Source organism: Engystomops pustulosus, chromosome 11 (assembly GCF_040894005.1).
Source record: "Engystomops pustulosus chromosome 11, aEngPut4.maternal, whole genome shotgun sequence".
In the NCBI taxonomy this organism is placed as follows: domain Eukaryota; kingdom Metazoa; phylum Chordata; class Amphibia; order Anura; family Leptodactylidae; genus Engystomops; species Engystomops pustulosus.
The window spans coordinates 31,610,810-31,638,440 of record NC_092421.1 but is presented as its reverse complement, the minus strand read 5'-3'; the positions used below and the strand labels follow the sequence as shown (position 1 = coordinate 31,638,440).

General features: G+C 40.0%; 1 protein-coding gene across 1 annotated transcript in view; it reads left to right on the top strand.

Moving 5' to 3' along the window:
• Positions 1 to 19,421: 19,421 nt before the first annotated feature.
• LOC140106430 (beta-microseminoprotein-like) overlaps positions 19,422 to 27,631 on the top strand; it is a 29,925-nt gene continuing 21,715 nt past the window's right edge. Inside the window, exons 1-2 of the mRNA XM_072130876.1 lie at positions 19,422 to 19,679; positions 22,330 to 22,432. Of these exons, the coding sequence (XP_071986977.1) occupies positions 19,677 to 19,679; positions 22,330 to 22,432 (106 nt within the window). The 5' untranslated portion in view covers positions 19,422 to 19,676. The remainder of the gene's footprint in view (positions 19,680 to 22,329; positions 22,433 to 27,631) is intronic.

Here is a 27,631-nt window from a genome sequence, read left to right as displayed (position 1 = left end):
CTCTTTGCCTCATGACTTTTTTGGATTTAGATAAGGAAATCACATACAAAAAGTAAACAGTGGGTATGAAACATTCTTAAATTAAACATTCTTAACCCCTTATCACCGACACTAGTTTTCAGCTCAATGACCAGACTCGATTTTTCAAATCTGCCCTGTGTCAAGAAAATTGGTTATAACTTCGGAACGCTTTAACATATTCCGGTGATTTTGAGAATGTTTTCTCGTGACACATTGTACTTCATGTTAGTTATAAAATTTAAGTGATACGTTTTGCGATTCGTTCTGAAAAAAAGTGAAAATTTGGCAAAAGTTTGTAAAAATTCTTCATTTTCCAAGTTTGAAATGTTCTGTTTTCCAGATAGGAAGTAAAACTACCCAAAAAGCTTGATAAATTACATTTACGGAATGTCTGCTTTATGTTGGGATGATATTTTATGCGTCCTCTCATTTTTCTAGGATGTTATGAGGCGCAGAACTTTAGGTGCGATTTTTCTCATTTTCATGAAAATTTACAAAACTCACATTTTGAGGGAAAACTCAGCTTCCAAGTGACTTTGTAAGGCCTAAATAATAGTAAAACCCCATAAATTACCCCACTATAGAAACTTCACCCCTCAACGTATGTAAAACAACTTCTATTAAGTCCATTAACCCTTTAAGTGTTTCACATGGGTTAAAACAATATGGACCTGCGATTTAGAAACTATGGAATTTTTTTGGAAAATACATTCATTTAGGCCAAACTGACAGTTTGAGAATAAATTAAATGATGAAACGCACTGCAACGTTTGATGCCCAATTCCTCCCGAGTGTACTGATACCACATATGTGGTGGTAAACTTCTGTACAGGCGCACGGCCGAGTATAGAATGAATGGAGGCGCCATTCACTGCAGATTTGTATTGTCACATTGTACGACCTATACATTTTTATTTTTTTTGGTAATGCAAACATATGAGGGCTTATTTTTTACGGAATGAGATACAATGTATAGTTAATTCATTTAGGGGGGTCTATAGCTTATTAATGAGATTTTATTAACTATTTCAAGGGGGACACAAACAAAATAATCAATTTTTATTTAGGATTTTTAGCATTTTTTTCCCCCCGCTCACCGTAATGTAAAAATAATATTTTATCTTTATTCTCTGGTTCACTACGACTGCGGTGATACCTCATTTATATAGTTTTTCTTATCTTTGCTCAATTTTCCTGAGCAAAACCAATATTGGAGAATATCGCATTGTTTTTACTATTGACAATTTTTATTGCCATAACTTCTGTATTTTGTGTTGTCAGACCTGGTTGAGGGCTTATTTTTTGCGAAAAGAGTTGTTCTTTTCAGTCGTATCATATTAGGGAACGTAGCTTTTTTTGATCACTTTTTAGAACATTTTTTGTGATGGTGTTTGATGAAAAATTGTATATTACGGGAAGTTTTTCGTAGTTTTTTTTTTCATCGTTCACCGAGCGGGTTCAATATTGATTTAGATTTATTGTACAGATTAATACGGATGCGGTGATACCAAATATGTATGTTTTTGTGTTTTATTTACTGTATTTGCATTTTATGTGTTACTGGGGAGATTATGGGACTTTTATTTTATTTATTTATTTAATTATATTATAAAAAGATTTAATTTTTTTTTTTTTAACTTTTTCACATTTTCTACTTCTTGGCTTGAATAAGCGATCATCCGATCGCTTATTCAAGCCTTTACACTGCAATACACTTGCTGCGCATGCAATACTGCAATACACATGCTGCGCATGCTCAGTTACTTACAGCCGGGTCCTGCCAGGAAGGCAGGACCCGGCGAGAAGAGGAGCCGACAGCCTCGGGTCACTCGTCGGGACCCGGGGCAGCGGCAGGAGGGATCGGATCCCCCGGTAAGCACACCGGGGGGTCCGATCCACGGGGACACACTTGCACGCCGCGGTCATGCTTGACCGCGGCGTGTAAGGGGTTAAACACCCGGGAGTTTTTCCGATCCCAGGTGTTAGTGCCGGGTCTGGGCTGTGATATCACAGCCCGACAACGGCACTATACTGACCCGATGTCCCGAAATCTTCTTCTGATGCGGCGCCGTAGAAAGGCGTCGCGTCAGAAGAAGTACCCTTAATGACCGACGTAGAATCCCGATAGGGCGGTCATTAAGGGGTTAATTCACAATCTGCTTTTATGAATAATATTAGTATTAAAAATACCTGGTTAAAAAACTGAACTCGGAAGTCTTAAAGGAAACCTACCACTTAGAATGGTTGGTGTAAGCAGTAAATACCGAGCACCAGCTCGTTAGTGTTATAAACCGCGGTATCTACATAGGAAATGACAGAGACGTTGCGTGCGCGCGCACGGTCGCGTGCAGCGCCGAAGCCTCTTCTGCTCTAGAGTTTAAAAAGTGTTAAAACCGCGATACCGCGGTTTATAACACTAACGAAAGTAAGTACCGGCACCAGCTCACCCTGAGCTAGTGCTCGGTATTTACTGCTTACACCGACCATTCTAAGTGGTAGGTTTCCTTTAAGACTTCCGAGTTCAGTTTTTTAACCAGGTATTTTTAATACTAATATTATTTATAAAAGCAGATTGTGAATTAGTATTAACACCTTACGGACGCAGCCATTTTGTAGCTTAACCCCTTAACGCTCTACGCCGTAGCTCTACGGCGCAGATGTATAAGGGATGTATGAAGAGGGCTCACGGGCTGAGTCCTCTTCATACAAAGGTGGGGGTTTTTGCACCGACCGCGGCTATTAACACCTTCTTTGCCGCCGGCAAAGTCGCCGGCGGCGTTTAAAAGACGGCGGCGCGCGGGCGCCGCCATCTTTTTTTCGATCGCCACGCCCCCGAACGTCATCGGGGGGCGGCGATCGGTTGCCATGGTAGCCTCGTGTCTTCTCTTGACACGAGGCTACATGGCAGCTGCAGATTCGTTACAATGAGCCAGTGGCTCATTGTAATGAATGTGCTGCAAAAATGCCATATATTGCAATACAGAAGTATTGCAGTATATGGTAGCAGCGATCTGACCATCTAGGGTTAATGTACCCTAGATGGTCTAAAAGATAGTGAAAAAAAAAAGTTTAAAAAATAAAAAAAATTAATAAAATATTAAAAATTCAAATCAACCCCCTTTCCCTAGAACTGATATAAAACATAATAAACAGTAAAAATCACAAACATATTAGGCATCGACGCGTCCCAAAATGTCCGATCTATCAAAATATAAAAACGGTTATGGGCGGCGGTGACCTCCGAGGCGGGAAATGGCGCCCAAATGTCCGAAATGCGACTTTTACACCTTTTTACATAACATAAAAAATGAAATAAAAAATGATCAAAATGTCGCACAGACCTCAAAATGGTAGCAATGAAAACGTCGCTTCATTTCGCAAAAAATGACTCCTCACACATCTCCGTGCGCCAAAGTATGAAAAAGCTATTAGCGTCAGAAGATGGCAAAAAAATTTTTTTCTTTTTTGTACACATTCGTTTTATTTTTGAAAATGTATTAAAACACAATAAAACCTATATAAATCTGGTATCACCGCGATCGCACCAAACCAAAGAATAAAGTAGGCATGTTATTTGAAGCGAAGAGTGAAAGTAGTAAAAACTGAGCCCACAAGAACATGATGCACGTGCGTTTTTTTTTCAATTTTTCCACGTTTGGAATTTTTTTTCAGCTTCACAGTACACGGCATGTTAAAATAAATAACATTACGGGAAAGTAAAATTTGTTACGCACAAAATAAGCCCTCACACAGGTCTGTACACGGAAAAATTAAAAAGTTATGGATTTTTGAAGTTGGAGAGCGAGAAATGAGGCGAAAAACCTTCCGTCCTTAAGGGGTTAAAGGAAACCTACCATTTCAGATCGTCGGGGTAAGCTGTAAACACCGAGCACCAGCTCAGGATGAGCTGGTGCCGGTGCTTAGTTTCGTTAGTGTTATAAACCGCGGTATCGCGGTTTTAACACTTTTTAAACTTAATAGCAGAAACTGCTTCGGCGCTGCGTGCGCACGATCTGCGTGCGCGCGCCTACATAGGAAATGCCGCAGGCGTTGCGCGCGCCGCGTTGCGGTCGCGCGCAGCGCCGAAGCGGCTTCTGCTATAAAGTTTAAAAAGTGTTAAAACCGCGATACCGCGGTTTATAACACTATCGAAACTAAGCACCGGCACCAGCTCACCCTGAGCTGGTGCTCGGTGTTTACAGCTTACACCGACGATCTGAAATGGTAGGTTTCCTTTACGGCTCAGTCCCATTTTTTGGATTCTGACCTGCGTCTCTTTATATGGTTATAAATTTTGAACACTGTTACTTATCAAAGCGATTCATGTTGTACTTCATTTTAGTGGTAAATTTTGGCTGATAACTTTTGCGTTTATTTACAAAAAAAAGAAAAAAAAGATGAATTTTTAGAAAAATTTGCCATTTTCGAAATTCAAAATCCCCGCGTTTTCAGGCAGATCGATTTACCACCTAAATAACTTGCCGAATAACATTTCCCATATGTCTACTTTACTTTTTCATAATTTTTGAAATGTCTGGATAATTTATTTTGACGTCACGTAGCTTACACATCGAATAGCGGTTTTCCATATTTTCAGAATTGACTATTTTGGGGATAAATACAGTTTGAAATTTAAATTTTACATATTTAGCATTAAAACCCCCTATATAACCAACCCATTTTCAAATCTGCACCCCTCAAGCTATCAGAAACAGCATTTACGAAGATTGTTAACCCCTTGAGATCTTCATAGTAATTGAATCAAAATGGCGGTGAAATTTAGAATGGTCAAATTTTGTCGGTTATACGTTCATTTAGCCCTAAAATTTACACATTTCCAAAAGATAAAAAGAGAAAAACAACCATAAAATTTGTTCTACAAATGAGTACAGAGGCTCCCCACATGTGACCGTTACTTGTTTTATGGGGGCACAGCGAGGCGCAGAAGGGAAGGAGCCCTGCAGCTGCCAGGATTTTAGTTTTCTCGTTGCCCCCTTTTGAAGGCTATAATATTTTCGCTTTTCCGTTATTTGGGCCATGTGATGGCATTTTTTTTGCGGGATGAGATGCTTTTTCCAGTGTGTCCATTTTGGGGTTGGTATCACCTATTGTTGAAAATTTAGGAACTTTTTTTGAGGTCATGAGTAGAAAAGCATCAATTCTGTACTGGATTTTTTACTTTTTTTTTTTTCGTGTTCACCGTATAGCCTAATAATCATGTTATCTTTATTCTATTGGTCGATACGATTACGGGGATACCAGACATGAATATTTTTTCTTATGTTTTACTAAATTTGCCAAATAAAACCCTAATGTGGGGAAAAATCTATCATTTTTGCATCGCCGTCTTCCAAGTGGCATAACATTGTTATGTTTTTGGCTACAGAGCTGGTTGATGGCTTGTTTTTTGTGGGACATGTAGTACTTTGCAACAGTATCTTTCTGGAGTACATATGTTTTGTTGATCACTTTTTATTGCATTTTTAGTGGGATATAATAGGTAAAAATCATAATTTTTGGCAGGTTTTTAAAGTTTTTTTACGGCGTTCATCATATGGGTTCAATAGTTATTTAGTTTTATTCTATGGATTGTTACGGACGCGGTGATACTATATATGTAGGGTTTGTGTTATGATGTAGACTTTTTTGAGCGTTATGTCTCTTTATATGTTTTGGGGCTTATGGGCATTTTTAGCGATTTATAAAGTTATTTTTTATTGATAAACATTTTTTTTACATTTTTTACTTATTCCACCATGGGACATGAACAAGCAATACTCATCGGGGGCGCCGATCGTATGGTTAAGACCCCCGGAAGCCATGTTAAATGCTGCGGTCACGTTGACCGTGGCATTTAACGGGATAAACACCCGCGGTCGGAGCCCACTCCGACCGCGGGTGTTAGCCAGGAAAGTCAGCAGTAGATTACCGCGACCCCCAATGCCGGTTCGTCTGCTGTGCAGAGCTGAACCGGCATCGTCTCTGCGCAGTAGCTGTACTGCGCTGAGCGCTATTCACAGGACTCAGCGCAGTACAGCTACGGCGCAGAGCGCTAAGGGGTTAAAAAAAAATATGGGAAACTGTCAATAGGCAAAAAGTAGGAAAGCAGCACTCCGTGTCAAATAGGTGTTTATTTCACCAGTGGAGATTACAACGTTTCAGCTATCTCAATGTAGCCATTTTCAAGTAATAGCATCAGTGTTACAAGGCGGGTTTATATCCCCCGCAGGATGTGACATCATCAGTGAGCATACATAGGTAAACAATTCATAATGTGACATCGTGGTCCAATTATGGTATACAGTAAACAATAGTGGATATACAAATCATAATTAATCAATACTCAATAAATGGATAAATAAATATTGCCACTAGGCATTCATCCCTTCACGCCGTCCTGTGTTTGTATACAATAAAACAGCGCATGTCCACGGTGGTTGCTTAGCAACCACCGACGCAACTCATTCAGGCAAAAATAGTCGGAATAGCACAATTATAATACCCGATTGCGGCTCTAATGCATCAAACCCCCGAAATAATCCATGGCCTTACCTACGGGTGGCGGAGGCAAGTTTCCGGTTTGTGTCGCTGTGACGTCACAATCTCGTTTCTGCACTGTTCCCAGCACAGCCAAGACCTCCCAGTCACTTTGCGTCAACACTTTCCCAGGAATCATTATGCTCTCGCGAGATCCACGCACATCGGTCAGTGGCCATCTTGGATATGGGAGAATGGACATCAGGCCAGTACACAGTAAGAATTAAAGGTAAGAGTGTGGAGCACCCACTGTGGGATGGCAAATATATCAATATTGATGGTGTACCGCACTACATACCCTATAGTATAAACATAATTGGGCGAAATCTTAAGGCCACGGTTGCGTATAAAAACCCATAAACAAAAAGGGGGGGGGGACATGGCATAAAATACATGGAAGAATTTCTTCATCCTAGTTGACGGTGTAGGCATATTGACAGACAATTGTTGTAGGACAGACCAAGAAATCTGAGAGATAGTTTGGTCAAGAGTGACTTTGGTGCCATTAAGAAGGGACCAAACCTTGCATCTCAATTAAAACCAGGCTCCTATCCCTGCATGAGCTGCGAAAACTGCAGCTACATGCTCAAAGGTGACAATTTTTCTCAATCCATCTACGGGTATAATAAACATAATTTGACATGTAGGTCTGACCATGTAGTCTATGTCCTGATGTGCCCCTGCCCCAAAATCTATGTTGGGGAGACAACGACTGAGTGTAGAGTGAGACTACACAACCATCGGTCATCGATCAAAACATCTAAACTTGATCTACCAGTCCCTCGCCAATTGTCTGTCAATATGCCTACACTCATCAACTAGGATGAAGAAATTCTTCCATGTATTTTATGCCTTGTCCCCCCCTTTTTGTTTATGGGTTTTTTATACGCAACCGTGGCCTTAAGATTTTGCCCTAATTATGTTTATACTATAGCGTATGTAGTGCGGTACACCATCAATATTGATATATTTGCCATCCCACAGTGGGTGCTCCACACTCTTACCTTTAATTCTTACCCGTGTACTGACCTGATGTCCGTTCTCCCATATCCAAGATGGCCACTGACCGATGTGCGTGGATCTCGCGAGAGCATAATGATTCCTGGGAAAGTGTTGACGCGAAGTGACTGGGAGGTCTTGGCTGTGCTGGGAACAGTGCAGCAAACAGATCACGACGTCACAGCGACACAAACCGGAGTCTTGCCTCCACCACCCGTAGGTAAGGCCATAGATTATTTCGGGGGTTTGATGTATTAGAGCCGCGATCGGGTATTATAATTGTGCTATTCCGACTATTTTTGCCTGAACGAGTTGCGTCGGTGGTTGCTAAGCAACCACCGTGGACATGCGCTGTTTTATTGTATACAAACACAGGACGGCGTGAAGGGATGAATGCCTAGTGGCAATATTTATTTATCCATTTATTGAGTATTGATTAATTATGATTTGTATATCCACTATTGTTTACTGTATACCATAATTGGACCACGATGTCACATTATGAATAGTTTATCTGCGGGGGATATGTAACACTGATGCTATTACTTGAAAATGGCTACATTGAGATAGCTGAAACGTTGTAATCTCCACTGGTGAAATATTAGCTATTTGACACGGAGTGTTGCTTTCCTACTTTTTGCCTATTGGATACTTGGGATCCTTGAGTCGGACCTCTACAAGCCTGCATCCTACCCTCGGATATAATCCGTATTCACAGTGCCGCTTCATCCCTCTATTTGCTATATACCACTTTTGGAATTCCAGCACATTATGGGAGATCTGAATATGGTCTTCGACCCTAACCATGACCGCCTCAACCTCCTGGGGAAAACAAAAACAAATATAAATGAAGGGTTAAAATTGAGGAATTTCTGTCAGGACATGGGACTACAGGACATCTGGAGAGCAAAATATGGGGAAAAAAAAGAGCCTTCCCCTGCCATAGTAAATCTTGTAATACTCTGTCCGGAATAGACCATGGGCGGACCATTTGGCAATTCGTTAGGAGCATTTCTAGAATGATTTATGAACTCAATGGGGCCCATTTACTTTCCCCTTCCTGTCGCAATTCCCGACCGGACGGTCCAACGAAGATGAAGTCCAGTGCGATTCACCAAGATTGTGCACCCGATATACTGCATGTGTCGCTTCCCCACTCAGGTATGCTGGAGTTCACCTTCTTCCCGGTGTATGTAGGTGCATTGTCCGAATCTGTCGGATTGTCCGACGCCCCCCCCCATTTCTGTCGCATGAAATCCCCTTTTAAATGCGGTACAAAATGGTAATCGTCGGAATATCCAACGTTTGTGCACTCCACGCACCCATAGTAAATGAGCCCCATTATGATCTCCGATCACGCTCCAGTACTAGTCACGTTGAGGGAACCCCCAATTAGCAGGAGGAAGTTTTAACTTAACTCCCATTGGTTAACCATTCTTGAACCCAGTCTGGATTTAAAATCAGACATTTGTGAGTTTTGGGATAGGAACACCGCAGGCACACAGGCAGTATGGGACACTTTAAAACTATTTTTCAAGGACACTCTTTTTCATGCTATTAATGTAGCAAAAAAAGACTATAACAGGAAAGAAGATGATCTAAAAAGGCTGGTAGAGGAGACAGCTAAGAACCTAGGTAACCCTGGAGAGTGTAGACATACACAGGCTTATAGAGAAGCCAGGGAAAAATGCCACAATTTCTTAATAGAAAAATTCCCACACAAAGTGTTTTTTGCAGGGCAACAAAATTTTACGGAAAAGGGGAAACCAGGTAAACTGCTAGCTAATATGATTAAAAACAACAAGCATGGGAATAGAAACATTTCAGTTATAAGAGGGCACAAAGGACAAATCTGCAGAGACCAACATGAGATCGGGAAATCAGAATTTTTTTACCAGCAATTATATGAATCTTTGGGGGATAAAGACCCAATGGACATTAAAAGATACTTCCAGGACATTAGTTTTGTCTGGTAGTCAGGTAGAAATGCTGGACTACCCTATTACTAGAGGAAATAATTGACTCCTGTAGTACGGATTCTGCCCAAGGCCCAGACGGCCTTCCCTTCAGCTTATATAGGAGATTTAAGGAGGTACTTGCACCTATGCTGTTGGCCACGATGCAAGAAATCTACAAAAAAAGGAATGTTTCGGACTCAATGTCCGTGGCCAGTATTTTTCTTATTCCCAAATAAGATAAGAATTTGTTAGATTTGGAATCATTTAGACCCATCTCGCTCATCAACACTGATGCGAAAATTATAGCAAAATTGCTGACCAGATGACTCAAGATTGTCATTATTAGTATTATCCACAGGGACAAAGAGGGTTTATCCCAGGCAGGAATGTGAGTGACTGTCTGAACAGACTGTTTGTTTCCATAGAGAAGGGTGAAGGGGACCTCCGCTCGATCGTGTCTTTGGACACGGTCAAAGCCTTTGACAGGGTCAAGTGGGGATTCCTATGGAAAGTATTGGATTTGGAGTAAAGTTTATGAACTAGGTAAACAGTTCTCCAAAAACCAGGATTAGTATTGATGGCAGAGAATCCGAAGGTTTCTCCCTTTGCAGGGGTACGAGACAGGGTTGCCCCTTCTCCCTCCTCTTTGCAATCTTTATTGAACCCCATGCTATCAAAATGAGGGCATAAGAGGAGGAGGGAGTGGTGGACCTGAGGATATGTTGAGTCCTTTATCAATTCCTTCCTAATGCAGTCAGAGTAGTTACAGTATAAGGTCAGTTTTCTGGTTTAGAGATTAACTGGAGTAAATCAGGTATGATGCCCCTGGACGGGAATAAGATGGAAGCCCTCAAAATGGGAAACATTATGTGCTGTCAAGATTCCTTGAAATATCTTGGCACTCTGATTTCAGCAAAAGTGCAAGATTATGATTTACTAAATTTGAAACCCCTAATTAAATCAGTTAGAAGTAGGGTCCATATTTGGGATAAACTACCTGTCAGGTTCGCTGGAGAGAATGCTGGTACTTCTGGTTCTTCTGGTGGTGCTAGCAGCGTTCTCCAACCTCCAGCGCGTAGCCGCGCAAACTCCTCCTCTCATCCCGGGCAGCGGCTGCTAAGATCTTGCGCTGTCTAGGAGTTGTGTTCTGAACTGCTGAGACTTGTGGTACCTCTGCATGGTGCCTGCTATTGTGCTTGGTTATTCTGCACCATGAGGGGTTAATTCTCAGTAGTTGTCCTATCAGGTTCTGGAGGTGGGGTTCTGGCTGCATAAATTGCAGCATCACTAGTCATCTGTGCCAGTGTTTAAGATCCCTTCATCACTCGCTCGCTGCATTAGGTTGTATTGCTCTGTATCTGTATTGGAATTGTTGTGACCTCGGCTAGTTTTTGACAATGACGTTTTGCCTTCTGACTTTGTTATTGACGTACCCTCTCGTTGTGACTCCGGCTAGTTTACCATTCTTTTGTGTTTTATGTTTGTCAGTCTGTTTGTGTTTCCCTTCCCACACTTATCCAGTGTATTTCGAGTCTTCAAGTAGTCGCCCCACGGTTTAGCGTGGGGGGTTATAGGAAGGGACAGAGGTTGGGGCAAGCTCAGGGCACACTATCCCCTGTCTTCTGTGTTACTCAACCCTAACACTACCCCTCTCCTTTGCAGACAGAATCGCCTTAATAAAGATTTAACCACAGATTTTGTTCTTTTTGGTACCATGTCCAATTTGGATTGATAGATCCTTCTTCAAAGCAATGTAAGCTCTTTTTAATGAACTAATTTGGGGGAGGAAGAGAGCCAGAATCAAACTTAGTTATTTATATAGACCCTCGAAGATAGGAGGTCTGTGAATGTCCCGTATAGTAGGGTGGAAGGATGAGTGATGAGCCGGTGTAAACACTGATAATGGAAGATGAGAAAGCCCTAAGAGTCTATGAAGCACTCGAGAGAGGGATAGAACAAAATAAGAGGGGAACAAATATAATTAAAGAGGCCATATATAAAGGTTGGAGCGTTATGAGGAAAATGAATCACATTAATGGTATTATAGAGGACACTCCACTGTGGCACAACCAAGACTTCCCAGAATTATGTAATCTTCCAAATCCCATTTTTTGGGAAAGTAGCGGGGTGCGTCTCTTCTCACAGATATTGGAAAATGGGAAAGTGATGTGTTTTTTATCACTTAAAATTAAAAGTAAGTTTGAGTAATGGGGATTTTTTGAGATATCCACAGTTTGCACATGCAATTAAAGCAATAAGGGCCCATAGAAGTATAAAATTAGAAGCACATCAATGTATAAATTTCATTAAAAACACTAGTAAAAAAAAGGGTTTGGTTTCAGGGATATACAGAATTTTTTTTAAGGTGATTAAAGGTATTTCTTTATGGATTAAACACAAATCACAAGAACGTTGGGAACATTTGATAGGACAGATATCAGAGAATGGGTGGGAGGGTATTTATAGGAAGGTGAAGGTAGGATCGATTAGTAAAAATGACTATTCAGTTGAAAATCTTATATATGTTATATTACTCTCCAGTTGTGTTGCACAAGATGAAAGTAAGGGAGTTCGCCAAATTCTTTAAATGTGAAATAGAGGAGCCTGATTTCATTCACACAATCTGGTGGTGTGCTCGAATAAAAAGTTTCTGGGATAGAGTATACTAGTGGATACATGAAGCCCTAGAGGTATCCCTGACCCCCTCGATTTGTGTGGCAGTCATGGGAATGTTTGGGGCTAGTGACAGCATTGGATCAAACGATTGTGTATTGGTAACAAAGCTCTTGTCAATAGCCAAGGTTCTCATAATTTGGAAATGGGGGACCGGTATAATTCCTATTGTAAAGATTAAAAGATATGAACAAATTCAAGCTGATAAAAGAGGAACAAGGGGAAATGAGATGAGATTTGGAGCAATTGGAAATAGAAAAATGAGACAACTTGATGGAATGGGTAATTAATAAATAGGGAAATTGTGTCTTTTTTTTTTTTCTCTTGCCAGAAGGGTGGAAAGGAAAGTGATGGGGGGGGGGGGGGGTTTGATTAAATATACTGTGATTTAATAATAAGTGTATAAGTGAGAAATGTATAAGAAATCGATGTTCACAGTTTTATGGATGATAAAATTCTGTATGTTTTTGTAATATAAAGATAATTTTTAAAAACAGGGGTTTCCCACCAATCAGGTTGGGCCGTATCCACAGGCTAGGTCCTAACTTACTGATTGGTGGGGGTCTCAGTGATGAGACTCCCACAAATCACGAAACGAGGGGTCCGATGGGGTCCCACGTACCTCAGTCGGCCCCTCACCGCGCATGATGAACATTACTATGGAAGAGCAGATAGTGTGGACTGTATTGTATGAAAAACAACACCTATGAAGTGGATGATTGAGCAAACAGTATTCATAGTAATAAGCATGGCTGTGATTGGGAGGCTGATTGAGATGGGTCAGTCAGATAAGCAGGGACTGAGGGTGCATTTGCACGATGTGATGCATCACGGTTTTTGATGCGTTTTGAAGTAACGTGTTGAAGTAACATTGCGTTTTAGCAAGTGCAATGGAAACGCAATGTTACTTCAACATGTGATACACCATGAAATAGAGAAAGAAGTGTCATGGCAAGTATGAAGTATCAAAAATGAACAAACATTCATAGGCAAAAGATCAAAGATGTACATTTAAAACACTTAAAAAAGTGCAAATTCATGCACTACAAAGACTCAGTGAGGTGAATACAATACATTCACCATCACATCCCCCTCTGGCTGTAAACAAATACACTCAGTGTTTTGTAAACAATAACATTCAATGAAGTAAACATCACAGATTAAATAAAGCCCTCTCAATACAACCTGTCAGTTGTACGGTACCCAGGATAGAAAAGTCTATATGCAGACAAGGGGATGCACGAGAGACAAAACACCTAGCACAGCCAGGGGGTACAAACATCCACCCCACACATTGCGCCACTCAAGGTGACTTCATCAAGGGAAAACAGAGAGAGATTTGGATTATGACTTGGTAATAGTATACTCTCGCTGTTGCCAAATTGAATTGTGTACCCTGCCTTATTTTGTTTTTGTCTGTCTTGTTACGGGTTCATAGCACATTGTAATGAAAGGGTTAAAACGAGACAGCCTCGGCTCTTTGGAAGACCCGAGACTGTCATGGCGACGTTACAGGGAGTGACAATCCTCAGCAAAATGGCGGTGCCCATAGGGCACCAATCGTGGTTGTTACCGGTAAGTCAGCAATATGAAGTAAAGAATTACTGGCTTTGGAGAGGGCTCAGCCCGTGAGCCCTCTCCATGCATCGGGACCCGACACGCACCATCGAGAACTGGTTAGAAAGGCAGGATTGCCAAATATAAATGTTGGGCATTCATTTTGTTTCTGCCATTATTGATTACTTTTTAAAGATACAAGCTTTCAAAGAAAAAGAGACGCAATGTCGACGCGATGGAGAGGAGAAGGGGATGAGCGCTGCTCACCCCCGCCCCTCTACATAGAGAAACATGGGGCAGGCATTAGGCTTAGGCATTAGGCATAGGCTTTTTCAACAGCATACAAGGAATGCTGGGGGAGGCCGACTTTTAAGCATATGCTGGGATGGCCAGCACCAGTCAGCGCTGGCCCTTTAAATCTTCTGAACCCGTAGTGACCGCCCTAGGAGATAGGGAGGTGCTAGTACGGTGGCCAGAAGGGAAGGAGGAACGAGGACAGGGGAGTGGACGCTGGGGCACACGGAGGACCACTGGTGAGCCTACTACCTGAGACAATGTTGTGTACGAGCCCTAAACAGAGGTTTGCCTAAGATGGTGCATAACCTCTCTATATCAGTATATGCAGGGTGTATTATGTGCCCCTATACAGTGCCAACTCTCCTGTGAGTGCAGGGTTACACTCGTACTACTTCGCTTTATCAGCTACACATTGTACTCTTCCAGCGTCACAATAACAACTCTGCTGACCTAGGATCACATCAACATCTAGCCTAAGTTCATTTGTGCAATGTGAGAACTATTGCTGGGGAGAGCTACCAGCTATCAACACTGCTATTTATAACAATTTGATATTAGCCCCCCGACATGTTTCATTATTATGACTAGCTTTATCAGCGGTAAGGGCTAATAATTGTCCCGGTGTGAAAACCTGAGGTTCTACTATGGATGTGGGATACAAGTTAGTGTACCCATATAATGTGTTGTGTTATAGCAGTGCCAGGGCAGCCTTGGTTGGAGCTCTTATAAGATCTTACTAAGCTCTATGAAGAGCACTCATCTATCATTCCTATATCCTTTCAGATGAGATGGTGTATCGAACACTGTGCTTTTAACTCACTTTCCCCTGAGCACCTAGTAGCTTTTCTACTTTTGTTTATAATGATGTCTAAATAAAAGTGAAGTTTTCTTAAGAGAATTTTTTCCTCTCCGGACATGGGTAAATCTTTTGGCCTATGGAAGTTTTGTAAACATTTGTTTCACTAACCCCTGCCATGACAGTTGGTCTGCTTTTTGTAAATCCACTATTCTCTATAGAAAAATGGGGGAGCGAGAAAAAGGGCTCCTGATGACAGGTTCCCTTTAACCCGTTACAGAAGCAGCCATTTTGTAGCCTAATGCTTAAGCAATTTTCCTGTCTGAAAAAATATGGGTAAATGGGTAGATCTTTCTGCCTATGGCAATTTTGTGAAATTATAGAGAATAGTGTACACATTGCCAAAGAGTTTTTATAGTAAAATTCTTTTTCAAAAAAAGAAGATAAGTTTGATGAAAGTTTACCTTTCAGTATGCAGAGCTGTTTCCCTAGTCATATGGGAAGGGCAGACAAGTATGGGAGGAAGTGTGGAGAGTATAATTATTTTATCCCAAAATTGTAGATATTTTGGAGATAGGGTAACATTATTTCATCCCTTATCTTGTTGTGCAATTCCTGTTATTGTAACAACAAATCTGAACCAATGCCACCTCAAAGGTGGATTTTAGTCTCCATTGTCTTAGTCTCCATTTACTTAGAAAGTTACTAGAGTTCACAAAAAGTGCATTGTCCGTCTATGATGCTGTGTGCGGCGATTCACTAAGATCGTGCGCCAGAAATCATGAATGTGTCACTTTGCCGCACTGGGCCGACAGAGTTCACTATCTTTTTTGTGGTGCACCTTTAACAATGAGGCGTGCAACACAATTTGAAAGGGAAATATGGTGCTCGGTTCGAATCGGTTGGACTGTCAGACGGCACTCCTCCTAATTTGTGTACTATGGAGGCCTGCGCCACAAAAGGATCACGTGTGACACAATCGCTGCACACACATTTCTTAAATACCTGTGCAAGCTGTTTTAGCCATGAAGAACGTGCACTCTCCGAAGAAAGTGCAGAGCGTGACCCTTTATAAATGTGCAAGAGTATAATTACTTTATCCCAAAATTGTAGATATTTTGGAGATAGAGTTAACATAATTTTATCCCTTATCTTGTTGTCCAGTTCCTGGGATTGTAACAACACATCTGAACCACTGGCACCTCAATGGCAGATTTTAGTCTCCATTGTTATTGTCACTGATAAGAGAGCCTGGGTCAGACTGACTTTCTGCTCTATTGTTATTCCTGCACCTTTTCCCCTGTGATGTCTCATAAAAATCAGTGGTACAACTTTATCTGTAACTTTAACTTATGCTGCTCATTACCTTTCAACTGCTCAAATGATCCATTCTTACTGGTGAAATACTTAGGTTCATTGACAGGGTCTTAAAATATCAGTGTTTTGGATTCCTTAATTAGTGCTAGAGTTTTTCCTGAAGTACCTGCGTGTGAAATTGTTGATCCAACTGAACAATGATCTAACATTTTGATTTTTTCAATTCTTACTATAGAGGTTGGACCCACACCAATTATGAATTTACAATGTATCCTGTGGATAAATCTTCATGGTGTTTCCAAAGTGTTTTTTAGTAAATGTATGTAGGATGGGTCATCAATAGGATGATCGGGCAATGATTGTTGATCATCTGTTTTCAACAGCCTCCTGGTAATGAAAAAAGAATTTTGAGCGGATACAGAAAGGCACTACAGTAAAGAGTTGTTTTAGTTGTGGAATCTCCTTAAAGAAATCCAGCCCAATTTCCCAATTTCCATTGACAAATTAGAATTTATGGGGATGTTAATTATAGACGGCTCCTTTCACACTTGCGTTTTTCAGACGTGAGTTCTGCACATGTTTTTGACATGCAGAATTTGCATTGCACTCTGACCAATTGAGTTTTATCAGACTTTCCACATTTTTCTTCATGCATATACTTGCGTTTTATTTTAATGCATGAAAAACGTCCCATATAAGTCTATGTTGACAGCCGAACAATTAACATGCAAGCAATGCACATAAAAAACTTTTGAAAAAAAACCTCATGATTTTAGTCTATCATTTTTTATGGCAATTGATCAGTAAAAACACATTGCATTTGTGCGTGTTTTAGAGTGCAATGCGTTTTTTCACTTATTAATTGCTATAGAGAAGATAGATTTATAATCATGAATTTTTTCATGCATTTTCACATTTGTTGTGCATGAACACACCTTGAAAACAGAATGAAGCACAAAATAAGCTTGTGAACTGCAAAAACGTCAACTTTCTCGCGTTGCGCTATAACGTGATCTGCAACACAAGTGTGAAAGGGGCCTCACAATGGAATTGTTGTTGAACCTCAGCACCTTTAGTAGCATTTTAGACCAGTTTCCATGTGAGAGATTTCTCTACAGACGCCATTTTGTCCAACACCCTTAGTATACCATAAAGGCGTGATATTTACTTGTGCCATAATAAAAACGCATGTGTTACAATTTAGAAGCTTTGCAAATTAGGAACTTATTAACAGTAAAAACACATGTGTTATGATTTAGGAACTTATTCACAGTACAGACGCATTTGTTATGATTTAGGAACTAGGTACTAGAAAATATGTGGAAATGGATTTAGAAATGTTATGCAAAAGTGTGTATATGTACACAACTACACCATGCCAATATAATATAACATGTACCCCCGCAAAAATATTCACGTAATGAGCATATAAACTTATAGATTTATGTAGCGATATTTAGATGTGTCAGTGGTATAGCAGGGATAAATGACAGGGTCTGTGCCAAAATTTGAGAATTGTTTAAAAATATTATGTAATAGTAGAACATGAGCACATGTTTGTAGTTTATTCCCTTTGGGAATCTGGTGTAAAGGTGGAGTATCCAATATGCCTCTCAATCAAGCAGATGTTTGCTGCGATCCCCTCCTCTGGTGCAGTGTCGTATGTGTTCTATGCCATAGGCTAGAAAGCCCTTAGTGTTTCCCCCATGTTTTTCGTTAAAGTGTCTGGAGGCTCCAGAAATAGTTTTTTTGGGGGTTAGGGTGCTTAGGTGTTTTTTGCCTATGTCCCCTAGGACATTTTACATGTGGTGGCACCTACATATTTGGAATCACAAAGTGTGCATTCCACAAAATAGACAACACAGTCACTATTGCAATTGGTAAAGGTTTTAATATCAAATATTCATTCTATATTCTATACTTTGTTTTAAAGTTAACAAATAAAATGTGTTTTTAGCCTTATTGTCCAGCATGTCGGAATAGTGGCTTACAGGTTAAAAACCTCTGATGTCCTCCCTCCACCCCACTGACGTCAACCCACATAACCCTATATAGCAATTTTTTCCTTGGACATGCTGTAGCCATGACTAAGAGCATTTAAAGCGCTCGAAACATGTAGGATAAGAATTGCATCCCACACTATGGACGCAGTGCTAAGGATGATGTAATGATGTATTCTACATGTTAGAGACAATAAAATAACCTGGAAGACTTTTTAACCACATGCTGGATTACTAGTTTTCTTTGAAGTTTTCAGCCATTTTGGTTAAAGCAGTTAATTTGAAAGTCACAGTACAACTGAGAAGGGCTGTTTGAGCAGTTAAATATCTCTAACAGTGAGAAACTCTGCAGAATGTCCAATGTGGATATAACAAAGCAATTCTGACCCACATGTCAACTGTCTTTAGATGGACAGTTGAACAGTTTTTTTATTTGTTGCCTTGGTTGCATAAAGGGGTATTCCAGGAAACAGCATAATTCATATCCAAATGGGTCCTTAAAATATAAGCTTATATGTAATTAGTTGTAATTTAAAATTTTGTTCCCCTTAGCAGAACATGCTGCTGACATAGTCTGTAATGGAGAATTAAAATCAGTTGATTTCCTCTCCACGGTCCGTTGTGGAGCAGACACATGGTGGTCACATGTCCACATCACATGTCCTGCAGCTGCCTGGGCAGGTCATGTAATCAGCACTATGTTTGGCTGTAGTTGGTTGGTTGCAGTACAGCCAGCATGGCCAGTGTTTTGGTGATGGCAGTTACACATCATTACTATGGTAACAGAGCAAGAAAACCTGTTAGATCCTCACGGGGAGCAGAGCATAAGAGGTAGGAGGAGTTACTGAGAACTAAAGGATCATGGAACTTGTAGTTTCCAGTGGCGGCCATCATGGTGATAACTCTGCATACTTAAGAGAGGCCATAAAATTTTGTGAATCATAAAATCAAACTATTTAAGCTCCATTTTGTGACTAATGACATTGAGTATTGTTACATTCATTTATTTATAAATGCCAATATAGTGAAGAGTAAGGGGATATGGGCAACACAAGCGGTGCAATCAGCTTGATCCCCACTCAAAGTACCATATATCAAACAATATTCATGAAATATTCAAAAAGAGTGTGAACTATTTAATCTCCATTTTGTGACTAATGACATTGAGTTTTGTTACATTCATTTATTTATAGCATCATGGTTTTTTGTGTCGAATGTTCATATTCCCGGAATACCCCTTTAAGTTTATGACTCAAATGTGTAGCAATGTTCAATCCCTGATAAGTGACTAAAAGTACATCATGTCTGTGCTGCAGTTTGTCACTGCGCCTCACTGCACCCACCAACACATAAATAAGAATATAATACAAGTGCTAGAAGACAATGCAACAGATCACAAGGCAGAAAAAAGTCAGTTTCCTTAGAACATCTATTGTTCATTATAGTCAAAAAGCTTCCGGCCATGTATAAATCTGAGGCTCAAAGTCAGGAAGCCATCAGAACCAGCAAAAGCTTTCCAGGATGGTGAGTGTCTAGTAATCTACCTACCACTATACAAAGAATTCTATACTATACTATACTAATTCTATCTTTTACTAACTCAGTATGTTTAGATGCAGATTTACCTTATATGTTCTTTTTCAGTTATTTATTTATATGATGATTTCTAGATATAATGTACAGAGGTTCCATTCTGTTCCAATATGGTGGCACAATGGCTTAGGTACCATGGCATCTAAGTGGTTATCAGTTACAGTTGGTGTTGCCACCTTTTAAAGCAACGTTATAACATACATGTATGTCAGGAAGGTGATAAACACATTGGGACCTCTGTGGGGTGGGTAAAGTTAATTGTAGGACCTCCATTTACATTTTGATTATTTCCCTCTACCAGTCTAGTATTTGGAGGTAAAAGTTTAGGGTATTGTAGTATAAAGAATATATATGAATGAAGACACAGGGGGGTAATTCTTTTTAGAAATAGAAGCACAGGGTGGTAATGTATATAAGAGTGGGACACGGGATGTCATAGTATATAAGCATAAAGTTATGACTGCAATGGGCTCTAACTTATGTTGTCACCCAATTGTGTGTAATTAGGCACAAGAGTAATTGATATTGCCACATGTGTTAACCTAATCTGTTAACCTTTTTTTTGTTAAACTATTCTAAGCTAGTCTTTTTAATATTGTTTTACCAATCCTGAAAGCAGAACATCGTTTACAGAAAAGCCCAATATGAGATTTGTGTTTTGGCCACTCAGTCTTTTAAAAAAACAACTTAAAGAACATCTACCATCTGAATCAAGGACCCAGGAGCCCCTCAGGATCGTTTACATACTTTTATGTAACATACTTGTTTTTGTAAATACAAAGGCATAGGAAGCTAATAGAAGAGCAGATCCTGCCAGAGGGGGCACACATATAAGTGTTCTTGGTTTACAATCCTTCATTCTGATGGTGGATGTCCTTTAAATAGTCAGCAGGTTCTGGACCTGTGGATTGCAGAGCTGCTGCATGGTAGTAGAGCACAAATAGTCAGGGTGATGTTTCAAGTTATCAGCATCGCCCCATCAGTATAGAGGAGCAGAGAAATACTGTCAAGCTCAGGATTTATTGAATACTAGGATATACATAGATCCTTGTTTCAGGTCAATCTTTTTAAAAATTCTATCAAGATATTAGCAAAACATAAATGTAACATCAGGAAGAGTTTTAAAACTTGGCAAACAAATTCTCACATTTCTGTATCTATATGTTAGTAGCTGTGATTTTGGACACATTAAAATATTGATATATTCATGTCATATGGACTCTATATAAAAATAAACTTCAATTGTAATAAAAATACTTGTAAGAAATTCCTTAGGAACATGTTTTGTAAGTTGTGATGTATTTATTATTTCTATACATACATAATTTATAGGAAGAATTTGCTATATTATTATTATTATTATCTCATCGGAGCCGCAAAGCAATATTTATAACGAGGCCCCCCACCTTTTATAATAGTACAACTTATATTCTCCAGTGTTTAGTGCTTGATCAGCCAGGTGCAGTACTATAGTAACAAGTAAGTCAAAGCATTAAGGAATAGAGCTCCAGCATGCAATGTGGTTGCCACATCACCACCAGCATCTGTGTACAAACAGGCAGCATGGGTCCCTAGAGCTCTGCTTCCCAACAAAAAATACTTTCAGGTATACTGAAATACTTTTTGCCATTGACTGTCTGGAGGGGCATCATAGGGCATTTTCTATCAGTCCAGAAGGCACCAGAATGTGTAAACGTTTATGATGTTAAAGAGCACAAATTCTACATATTCACCATTTTAAGGCTGGAAATCCCCTAAAAGGAAACCTACCTATGCAGATGCCGGTGCCTGTCTTGTATTGTCCAGGAACGGAGGTATGTCGGTGTCAAAATAGTTTTTAAATCATGCTAATGATTTAAACAAATAAAAATGACTTACAAATTCATTGACATTAACCGTTTTATTCATCATTATGGACATCCATAGTAAGTCTCACCCATTGACCTGCAAAGGAACTAACGGGACACATTAACTAAGGTCCAGTTTTCTGTCGGACGTTGCAGGTTCTTTTCTTTGTAAACTGCTTGCACAGGTATTTAAAAAGTGCCTGCGCCACATTTGTGTTGCACGCAACCGTTTTGTGGCATGGCGTCACTATTCTTTTTTCACTGAAATGGGCATTACAGTGCTCAGTCAGACCATGGACCAGGTTTAACATGCAAAGTCCAACAGAAGTCTGTTGCACAGCCCATGTTAAAGGTGCGCCAAAAAAGAAGTGCAGCGGATGCCAGATTCATGAAGGATAGGCTCCAGAAATTTGGCGCCCTCTGCACATTATACAGGGAAACTGCACATAGCACACACTGCACTGTTCTTAGTAAATGTGCCCCAACATATTTATGCTGCAGTTTCTCGCTACTGATTTCACTCACATCCACACACATAAATTACTGAAGGAATTTCAAGAATATGCCATAAAGGATGTTTTTCGCATTGTCTGACTTCAAAAATATTTAATTGTTGTGTGGATGGATGCTAAGAATACTTTCTATTTTACTAGATGTTCTGCCCATAAATTTATGTACAGTATATAAAAATTGGTGGTTGTGTAAGATTTCTTTTTTATTATTGTGTGTTTCAGAAATTTCTTGCGGCAGTCACATTTGGCATTGGAATCCTTGTGGTTGTATGTGATGCTTGCATTCGTAGTAATGTAAAACTGAAAAAGGGTGAAACCCCTACAGGTTAGTACTAAGGTTTTGTGGACTAGTTTCCGCACATGCTTTGTCCTGCCTTGAGCTGTGGTTTGGATTTAAAACCTGCATTATGTACATATTTATTGCAGAACTAGGCAAAGTTGTCATTTCCGCAACTGCGACATTTAACCTGCCTTTGGGGGTCTTTCCCCTATGATCGCCCCCCCCCCCCTCCACGCCGACTTCAGGGGGCGCCGATCGTTGCTATGGCAGCCCTGGGATCAGTTAAGGACCCCAGAGCTGCCTGTAGGCACTTCCTGAAAGATGCCATTGATGACATTATCTTAAAGGTGTCAGCCTTTGCATTAGCATGGTGGGAACAGTAAAAAACAGCAATAAATAAATAAAAATGCCCATAAGCCCCATAACATATAAAGAGCCATATAACACAAAATAAGTCTAAATCATCTAATCAACACAAACCCCACATATATAGTGTCACCGCATTCGTAACAACCCGTAGAATGAAAGTAAATCATTATTGAACGCCGTAAAAAAAACGACAAAAAAACTTCAAAAAATTATGTTTACCTATTGAATCCCACAAAAAATGCAATAAAAAAGTGATCAAAAAACATATGTACTCCAGAATGATACTGCTGCAAAGTACAATATGTCCCACAAAAAACAAGCCATCAACCACCTCCATTGCCAAAAATTTTAAAATGTTATTCCACTTGGAAGACGGCAATGCAAAAATGATAGATTTTTTCCCCACATTAGGGCTATATTTGCCAAATTTAGTAAAAAGTAAGAAAAAATATTCATGTATGGTATCCCCATAATCATACTGACCCATTAAATAAAGATAACATGATTATTAGACTATATGGTGAACACGAAAAAAAAAAGTAAAAAATCCAGCACAGAATTGATGAGTAGAGACTCCTGCCCTCAAAAAAAAGTTCCTACATTTTCAACAATAACATTTGTTCCAGTGATATAAATGGTAATACTTGAAAAAGCATCTCATCCCGTGAAAAAATGCCATCACGTGGCCCCAATAACAAAAAAGTGAAAATTTTATAGCCTACAAAAGGGGCCAATGAGGAAACTAAAATCCTGGCAGCTGAAGGTCCCTCCTTCCCTTCTGCATCTTGCTTTGCGCCCATAAAACAAGTAATGGCCCCATGTGGGGGGTCTCTGTACTCGGGAGAAATTTCTTAACAAATTGTATAGTGGGTTTTCTCTTTTTATCTTTTGGAAATGTGTAAATTTTAGGGCTAAATGAATGTATAACCGACAAAATTTGCCTATTCTAAATTTCACCTCCATTTTGATTTGATTACTATGAGGATCTCAAGGGGTTAACAATCTTCCTAAAAGCTGTTTCTGATAGTTTGAGGGGTGCAGATTTGAAACTAGGTTGATTATATTAGGGGTTTTGATGATAAATATGAAAAATTTCATTCAAAATAGTATTTATCCCCAAAATAGTCAATTCTGAAAATACGGAATACTCGATTTGTAAGCCACGTGACAAAATAAATTATCCAGACATTTAAAAAATTATGAAAATGTAAAGTAGACATATGGGAAATGTTATTCATCAACTTATTTGAGTGGTAAAATCTATCTGCCTGAAAACACAATGATTTAAAATTTCAAAAATTTTTCATAATTATTATTATTTTTTTTTAATAAACACAAAACTTATCAGCCAAAATTTACCACTAAAATGAAGTACAACATGTGGGGAAAAAACAATCTCAGAATCGCTTTGATAAGTAACAGTGTTCAAAAGTTATAACCTTATAAAACGCAAGTCAGAATACAAAAAAAGGGCTGAGCCTTAAGCTATAAAATGGCTGCGTCCTTAAGGGGTTAATAATGATTGGTAAACAGAAAGATTCACTTATAGCACTTATTCACAATAAGGGATTATAATATGATGCAAGCAATACCCATTGGACTCCACTACTTTAAGGCCGCAGTCACACGTTCCCCTATGAACGGACGCCTAATGGAAGGTGTGACTGCAACCTTATCCTCTTAACCCCTTAAGGACGCAGGGTATTTACGTTCATTTCTCGCTCTCCATCTTCAAAAATCCATAACTTTTTTTATTTTTACATGTACATAGCTGTGTGAGGGCTTATTGAGTAACAAATTTTACTTTCCTGTGATTTTATTTATTATTCCCTGCCATGTAGTGGGAACCTGGAAAACAATTCCAAATGTGGAAAAATAAAAAAAAATAAAAAACGCGCTTTTACGACTTTCACTCTGTGCTCCAAATAATACCTTTACTTTATTCTTTGGTTCGGTACGATTGCGGTGATACCAAATTTATACAGGTTTTATTGCGTTTTAATACATTTTCAAAACTTAAGCGAATGTGTACAAAAAAGAAAAAAACATTTTGCCATCTTCTGACACGAATAATACTTTTTCATAGTTGTGTACAGAGCCGTGTGATGTGTCATGAGCCGACGTTTTCATTGCTACCATTTTGAGGTCTGTGCGACATTTTGATCATTTTTATTACATTTTTTATGTAATGTAAAAAGGTGTAAAAGTTGCGTTTCGGACATTTGGGCGCCATTTCCCGTCTCGGAGATCGCCGCCACCAATAATAACCGTTTTGATATTTTGATGATCGGGCATTTTGGGACGCAGCGATACCTAATGTATCTGTGATTTTTGTTAATCTGTGAATGTTTATTATGTTTTATATCAGTTCTAGGGAAAGGGGGGTGACTTTTAATATTTTATTATTTTTTACATTTTTTTTTCCTTTTTCACTATTTCTTAGACCATCTAGGGTACATTAACACTAGATGGTCAGATCCTTCCTACCATATACTGCAATACAACTTTATCGCAGTATATGGCATTTCTGCACACTATACATTCCAATGAGCCACAGGCTCATTGTAATGGATATGCAGAAACCATTCAGCCTCGGGTCAGACGAAGAGCCGAGGCTACCATGGCAATCGATCGCTGCCCCCCCCATGATGTTCAGGGGAGCGATGAACGTAGATAATGCACCGCCATGCTTCCAGTGCTGCCGGCGACTTTGCCGGCGGCAAAGAAAAGGTTAACGCCCGCAATGGGTGCAAGCGCCGACTGCGGGTGTAAGCGATGGGTCTTTGCTGTGATACACCCTCTTCATACACCTTTCATAGCTCCGTGGCGGATATATCCGCCACGGAGCGTGAAGGGGTTGCCCCGGCCTATTTGGGCCTCAACAGACTTTTTTTTTTAAATGTTTCTATCCTTGCCTACTAGCAAACCCGATTGGGCTTGGTTTTTCTGCATTGCAATTTTCAAAAGCTTTCAGGACTTCGCTCTTTTTTGTTTTCGTGTTTCTGCTTTTTACTCCATTCTAAAAGCCATAAACAAAAATGCATTTACAGCATTTTCTTGATACAACCACTTCATTCTTTTGAAATTAGGGATTCCATATCTATGTTGGTTTTATTATGTTTTAGTACATTTTTAAAAAAATGTTAAATGTATAAAAAAATTTGTCATTTTGACAAATTCTGAGGTCAATACCGTTTTCATACTTTGGGTGGTGGTACACGTGCAATTTTGGCTGCATTTCCAAGCACCCACCAGGGCGGCCCGCGGCCCGATCGCATCGGCGTTCATATGAAAACGCCTGCGATCGGGAACGAGCCGCCGGTGTTTTGCTTTAATTTAATGCAAAACGCTGGCAGCTCGTTCCTGATCGCAGGTGTTTCCATAGCCGATGCAATTGGGCCGCGGCCCGCCTCGGTGGGTGTGACTTGGTCTGCGTTTGCAAATGTAGCCAAAACGGTGCGTGTGCCACTACCCTTTGGTGTATGGTCGTAAAGGTGCCATTTTTTTGCTAAAAGCAAAATGTCAATTTGGGGCCTAAATGACTGTTTTTTTTTCAAATATTTTGATACAATGGGCATTTTGGGATGTGGCAATACCTAACATGTCCATGATTATTTCTGTTTATTTTTATATGTTTTCTAGGGAAAAGGGGTGATTTAAACTTTTAATTTTATTATATTTTTTTTTACTTTTTAATATTTTTAGTTCACTATTATTTCAGACCACTAAAGGTACTTTAATCCTGGTGGGGTCTGACTGGTTGAACAATACACTCACTGGCCACTTTATTCGGTACACCTTTCCAACTGCTCGTTAACACTTAATAATGTAGACATGGCCAAGACAATCTCCTGCAGTTCAAACCGAGCATCAGTATGGGGAAGAAAGGTGATTTGAGTGCCTTTGAACGTGGCATGGTTGTTGGTGCCAGAAGGGCTGGTCTGAGTATTTCAGAAACTGCTGATCTACTGGGATTTTCACGCACAACCATCTCTAGGGTTTACAGAGAATGGTCCGGAAAAGAAAAAAACATCCAGTGAGCAGCAGTTCTGTGGACGGAAATGCCTTGTTGATGCCAGAGGAGAATGGGCGGACTGGTTCGAGCTGATAGAAAGGCAACAGTGACTCAAATCGCCAACCGTTACAACCAAGATAGGCAGAAGAGCATTTCTGAACGCACATTACGTTAAACTTTGAGGCAGATGGGCTACAGCAGCAGAAGACCACACCGGGTGCCACTCCTTTCAGCTAAGAACAGGAGACTGAGGCTACAATTTGCACAAGCTCATCGAAATTGGACAGTAGAAGATTGGAAAAACGTTGCCTGGTCTGATGAGTCTCGATTTCTGCTGCGACATTCGGATGGTAGGGTCAGAATTTGGCGTCAACAACATGAAAGCATGGATCCATCCTGCCTTGTATCTACGGTTTAGGCCGGTGGTGGTTGTGTCATGGTGTGGTGAATATTTTCTTGGCACTCTTTGGGCCCCTTGGTACCAATTGAGCATCGTTGCAACGCCACAGCCTACCTGAGTATTGTTGCTGACCATCCCTTTATGACCACAATGTACCCAACATCTGATGGCTACTTTCAGCAGGATAATGCACCATGTCATAAAGCTGGAATCATCTCAGACTGGTTTCTTGAACATGACAATGAGTTCACTGTACTCAAATGGCCTCCACAGTCACCAGATCTCAATCCAATAGAGCATCTTTGGGATGTGGTGGAACGGGAGATTCGCATCATGGATGTGCAGCCGACAAATCTGCGGCAACTGTGTGATGCCATCATGTCAATATGGACCAAAATCTCTGAGGAATGCTTCCAGCACCTTGTTGAATCTATGCCACGAAGTGTTATCCTGGTGTTAT